At 44.9% G+C, this 6,567-nt stretch overlaps 1 protein-coding gene across 1 annotated transcript in view; it reads left to right on the top strand.

Annotated features, from left to right (window-relative positions):
• Positions 1–1,234: 1,234 nt before the first annotated feature.
• LOC119854771 (meiosis 1 associated protein) overlaps positions 1,235–6,567 on the top strand; it is a 70,726-nt gene continuing 65,393 nt past the window's right edge. Inside the window, 1 exon segment of the mRNA XM_043512946.1 lies at positions 1,235–1,530. Coding sequence (XP_043368881.1) covers positions 1,270–1,530 — 261 coding nt within the window. The 5' untranslated portion in view covers positions 1,235–1,269.

Here is a 6,567-nt window from a genome sequence, read left to right as displayed (position 1 = left end):
AAGCTCTCATGCAAAAAGCCCACTGTCTCTCTAACTTGAAACACCATGCAAGTTGCAGTAAGTTAAAGGATATCATAAGTACTCTGGAAGATGCATATGAAAAACTGGAGTCTAGGAATGTAGGCATCAGAGATGGAAACTCTTTTGGGTTTATGTATTCCATCTTCCATGGGCCAGAGCAGAACAGTTTTCTACAACACACTTTTCAGGACTTTGCATGCGACATTTTAAAATTAGATTGGACAATGAGGCCTCAATCCCTTTCTTTGGGAGACAATTCCTCATGTTACCAAAGTTGTTCCCCTCTCTCGATATAGAAAAATACTGAGCCTAAAATTTTCTTTTCTTCAGTTCAACCCTTTACTCCTGTTGTACCCCCCTTGAATGACTCTAAATAGGTATCTCTTTGATTATTTTCACTCAGTTCCTATACACTGGTCTCCTACTCCCCCCTCCTTAATTACCACTTAGCAATGTTACAGTTTTTTTAATAATACCTGGCTCTTACATAGCCTTTTACATCCATATATCTCAAAGTGGTCTACAAAGGAGGTAAGTAGCATTATCCTCATTTTACAAATGAGGGTACAGGACTAGATGGACTGCAGAGCTGATCCAGTTTGTCAATGTAGTGGTAATGTGGTGCTCAGAACCAAATATGTTGTTCTAGTTGAGGTTGCACTAGGGCTGTATAGAGAGGGGCCCACAGGAACATAGAAATTGCCATACTGGATCAGCGCAGCAGTCCATCTTGTCCTGTATCTGACAGTGACCAGAACCAGATACTTCACAGACTAACCTGAAAACTCTGCTGTAGGCTGATGTAGAATAAGATGCCCTTTACATAACTATTAGGTCTCATCTTGATCACTAAGGATTGGTTCAAGCTCTGAAGTACAAGACTCTTTACTCCCTGTCCACAATGGAAGGCTTAGACATATGCAGTCCCAACTTGCAATGTCTTGTTGTTGCTGTATCATATTTTAAATTCAGGTCTCACTTGCTGCTACTTCTTACTTCCCAGGCTACTCCCTCCCATTAAGGAGCTGGGGGTCAGGCTGTAGTTCCCCAGAAGGATAGCTGCATTTTTTAGGCTAAATCATTTGATTTTCATACCTCTCTAGATGCACTGATATTATTGCCCTGCTATACCATAGGCTGCGTTCAGGATGGATTTAGCACCATATCTCAGGATGACATTCTGTTTTTTCCTTCTCAGAGGCAGATGGGTGATTGGACAGCTGGTGTGCCATTTCCTGTTCTGATGCCATGAATTCCAGAAAAACACTTTCAGAAACAAGGAGAGGATACCCTGCTGATAAAGCTTATGCCACTGCACACTCATGGCAGCTCCCACAGATCCTCATTGTGGATGTCAAGCCACTCTTTTGGGCCAACACATGTTCTAAACTTTGTGAAGCCCTGGAAAACTTCTTCTGTCTAGCATGTAGTTTGGCAGGTCCCTGTCGCATCCCATTGCTGAGCCTATATGTGGTGCAGAACCAGCACGAGTGCCTCCTTCCCTTTGTGGTGAGTATGAAACAAGGGATTTTATAGATTTAGGATTTTAAAGGCTGTAATGGTTACATGCAATTTAGCATAAACAAATATGATTAATTAGAAGGAATATGTAAAGAAGTTAATCATCCTCTGAATCACTTTTTATGGGTTTCATCTTAAATGGATCTTAGAGGGGGATTTGAAAGGACAGGGCCTAGTTGCCAGATGAAGTTGGCTGCAGCAAGGGGTGGGTTCAATATCTAGGGCTCCTTTACTACACAGAGCCAGCCCAGTCATCTGGGAAAAGTTCACACCACCCCGGTACCTCTAAGAGAGAATGCTTCCCCTCTCACAAGAACTGAGTCTGTCTATAACAAAAGAGAAGTTTTATTAAAAGGGAAAGGGAACCAAGCATTAGTTTGGGAAACCACCACAACCACATTAAAAAACAAACAAACAAAACAAAAAAAAATGCACTCATAAGGCAAACACCCATACCAAAGTACGTTGGACAGTAGACTTAGCTTCTCACCTTGGGGCGTGAGCCTTACAAACAAATGCTCCCCTCTACTGCACCCCACTCCCAGTTGCTGTCCTTGGTCAGTGAAGGCCCAGAATTCAGAGGCATGTTCGTGGGGGTTCACCTCCTACCATGGAGGGATTGGGGGGCGGGGGGAAGGTGTTGAGCAGTGCCACACAGTTGCATCCTTTCACTCTTCATTGCTGCTGCACCATTGTTCACTCCATGGCCATTGGCCACAGTACCGTCACTTTGTCTGCCACCATCTGCTTCTCTACTGCCACCTCTTTAGGTCGCACCCTTTAACCCAGCTCTCAGTGATTTCAGCAATTGGTGAAAGACTGCGTGAGGTACCATTGAAACTCCGCCCCACACTAGGCTTAGCACTTAGACCTGGTTATTGGTGATTTGAGCTCCAGCAATGACCTGAGAAAACAAATAACTCAATTGATTCTAATCAGCTCTGCCTTTAAACAGTGGAGGGGGGAGAGTTAAATAATGTCTAGGACTCTTAGAGCACACACCACCAGGTATAAACACCTGTCCCTACTTCTCTCCTTTTTCCACTGGGATTTGGCCTCTCTTCCCTGTTTAGTAAATTAAGCTCGCCCCTCTATCAGGACAGGCTAAGCCCAGTTCTGCTGCCCTTTACTAGTACAATAAGGATAACATTTTATTACTCCTCCATTCAATACTAATGTGATTTGTAACCCACCACCGGCCAAAATCCATCATTTTGTCAACACAGCTCTGTCTGCTCAATACCTAGGTAGAGGAGGTGTGTTCATGCAAATATGGTCTGGTTCTTAAGTCTTTTCCCCAGCTTACCACTAGATGTTGGGGAGAGCTCATTCAGACCCAGCCTACAAAGTTGTTATATGTAAAAAAAACCAAAAACCAAAAAACCAAAACAAAAATCACTTTTTATGGGTTTCATGAAAGAAGTGAATCTTGAGGAATTTGAGAGAAGGCAGCAAAGTGGCTTGGAACCCCTGAGATGTGCATATGCCATAACTAAGTTCTCATGTAATTTTACTGCTGTAATCCTTATCCCCGTCTCCTGCTGACAGTTGGGTAATCCTACTCTGTGCATCACATCCAGAGTTTGATGGTAAGCCTATTGGGCCAGGGAATTTGCTTTAATTTGTTCTGTAGAGGACCAGGTCAGCCTCAGCACTACTCTAAACTGTGCCAGCTAACAGTTCCCCCACAGCTAATCTGCCAGGGATCACCTGTAGAGCCTTGCAACCCAAAGGACCCCAACTACAGGGATCTGGTTCAGGTCAGGTCAGGTCAGTAAACAACTTGAGTCTCTCAGGGTCAGGTAGGCCCTGAACACCTCCTTCTGCCTGTGGGGCCAATGTCGTAGCAGCTGTGTGCCTTGCTCCCACTGGACGCTGCCACCTCACTGCATTCTGTGTGTGCGCGCAGCAGAATGAGTGTGCTGACTCATCACAGCAGCTCTCACTCCACAGTGCACACAGTACAGCAAGGCTGCAGCAGCCCAGAGTGGTTATGCAGCCATGCTGGCACAGACCCCATGAGCAGGAGGTGTCCAGAGATGGATCACAGCCATGGGGTGTAGGGAGTGGGAAGCCCCCACCAGGCCAAACCTCAAGAATGAGGCAGCAGCTCTGAAACAGGTTCAGGGGGAAGGATCAAGTTTAGGTCGGGTCTGAAAACTACTTAACCCTCTTGAATTTGGATAGAATTCAGGTCAGCTTGTGCTCAGGCTGGGTTTGGGTCAGGCTTTAAAATTAGGCCCAAGCAGACCACTAAGTACAGCAATGCTCTGGATACCCCTTTCTTCCAACCATGCTGCACATCATATGAATCCTTACCTGTGCTAAGATCTTCCTCCAACTGCTCTCACTTTGACTATACAACAACTCTTCATCTATGGCCTACGCAGACTTTAAAGGGAGAATGGAACATTTGATCATCTGGTTTGACCTCTTGTATAATCAGACAGTAACACTTCACCCAGTTACCTCTGTATTGAGACCAATAATTTGTGTTTGACTAAAGCACACCACCCAGAAATGCATCCAGTCTTGACTCAAAGACTTCAAGAGATGAAGAATCCATGACTTCTCTTGGTAGTTTGTTCCTATGGTTAATCACCTTCACTGTTAAACATTTGTGACAAATACAAATTAGAAATAAATCTGGCTTTAACTTCTAGCCATTGGTTCTTAGGATGTCTCTGTTAAATTAAAGAGACCTTTAGTACCTGATATTGTCTCCTCATTACAATATGTATACACTGTAATCAAGTCACCTCACAATTGTCTTTTTGATAAGCTAAACAGATTGAGTTCTTTCACTCAAGCATTTTATTTAGCCCTCAAATAATTTGATGCTCTTCTGTACATCCTCTCCAATTTTTCAACAAGCTCTTTAAAATGTTCACACCAGAACTGGATACCATGTTCCAGGATTGGTCTCACTAGTGCTGTATACAAAAGAAAAATTACTTTCCTGCTCACTATGCCCGTTTATACATGCAAGAATTGCATTAGCCTTTTTGACCAGCAGCTCCCTAGATTGCAGCATGTTCTGAATATCACTGTCAGTCTTTCCTATTACACCCAAAAGACCTCCACTGCAAGATACGCGGGAGGGTAGGGATAGGATACAGAGGGCCCTAGACAAATTAGAGGAGTGGGCCAAAAGAAATCTGATGAGGTTCAACAAGGACAAGTGCAGAGTCCTGCACTTAGGACTGAAGAATCCCAGGCACCGCTTCAGACTAGGGACTGAGTGGCTAGGCAGCAGTTCTGCAGAAAAGGACCTAGGGGTTACAGTGGTTGAGAAGCTCGATATGAGTCAACAGTGCGCTGTTGTTGCCAAGAAGGCCAATGGCATTTTGGGATGTATAAGTAGGGGTATTGCCAGCAGATTGAGGGACGTGATCGTTCCCCTCTACTCGACATTGGTGAGGCCTCATCTGGAGTACTGTGTCCAGTTTTGGGCCCCACACTACAAGAAGAAAAATGAAAAAAATTGGAAAGAGTACAGCAGAGGGAAACAAAAATGATTAGGGGACTGAAACACAGGACTTATGAGGGGAGGCTGAGGGAACTGGGACTGCTTATCTGCAGGAGAGAAGAATGAGGGGGGATTGGATAGCTGCTTTAAACTACCTGAAAGGGGGTTCCAAAGAGGATGGATCTAGACTGTTCTCAGTGGTAGCAGATGACAGAACGAGGAGTAATGGTCTCAAGTTGCAGTGGGGGAGGTTTAGGTTGGATATTAGGAAAATCGTTTTCACTAGGAGGATGGTGAAGCACTGGAATGCGTTAACTAGGGAGGTGGTGGAATCTCCTTCCTTTGAAGTTTAAGATCCTTCTTGACAAAGCCCTGGCAGGTATGATTTAGTTGGGGATTGGTTCTGCTTTGAGCAGGGGGTTGGACTAGATGACCTCCTGAGGTCCCTTCCAACCAAGATATTCTATAATCTTTGTATCCATTTCAGAATTCTGTTCAAGATTGCCCTCCTTATTTTAAACCTCTCCATAGCTGTGCTCCAGCCTACTTTACAAACCTGTTCTTCCTTTACTCACCTTTTCTTAGCCCTCCATCTCGCTCTCTCTCTCCCTCCACCCAACTTTCACTGTTGGTACAAGAACTTTCTTCTTCGCAGCTTCTGCCATCTGGAACAGTCTTCATCTCTCTCTGCTCATGAACTCTATTTTGAATTAAATCTCATCAAGAAGTTTCAGGGCTCCTCTCCCTTGCCTACACCCCTTTGTTTCTCTACTTGGTCTATAAAGTAGCTTTGATGCTCCATTTTGCTTCTTCTTCCACACATCTCTTACAAGTGGAACACTCTTCCTGAACTCATCCATGAGGCCACTACTCTCTCCTCTTCATATCCCCTTCTGCTATGCTCCTCTTGGACTCTGGGGCACCAGGCCCCCAGAAGCACCAGGCTCCAGCCCACATGGTCTGAGGGCTACCAGCTTCCACTCTGGGATTGGCCCATAGGGCTTCTGCTCACCTTTAGAGGCAGGAGCAGTGGATCAGGGACACCTTAAAAGTCTCTGCCATCAGCAGCACTGTCACAGCACAAAGGAGAGAGGTACTGGGGGGCAACTGACGAGAGAGAGAGATGCAGGGAAGAGAGAACACAATACCAATATATATATAACAGGGAGGGTAAACAATACACAACTGTCTGAAGTGGGCAGAATGGGAAAGAAGCACATTGAAATGACAGTGGCAGGTTGGCTGAGACACTGGGACAGGGCTCGAGTAAGATAGTTTGAGGAAAAATCAGAAGTGAAATTAAAGTAAAACAAAACCAGACATGGCCCTTTGACATTTTGCGTATCTGTCATTGTCTGTTATGGTTGGTCTGTCTTGTCTAGTTATATTGCGAACTCCTCAGGGCAGAGACTGCGTGTTCTCATGTTTCTGTGCAGCACACTGGGCCCCCAATCTCAAGAAGTCCAGGATGTTATTTCGACCTTCAGGAGGAGTCCACCCAGAATCCTTCTTTTTGTAGTCTTGGTACTACAAAAGGTTTTCTTCCTCCCCCTTGG

The sequence above is a fragment of the Dermochelys coriacea genome, chromosome 4 (assembly GCF_009764565.3).
Source record: "Dermochelys coriacea isolate rDerCor1 chromosome 4, rDerCor1.pri.v4, whole genome shotgun sequence".
NCBI lineage: Eukaryota > Metazoa > Chordata > Testudines > Dermochelyidae > Dermochelys > Dermochelys coriacea.
This window is presented reverse-complemented; position numbering and strand designations above follow the sequence as displayed.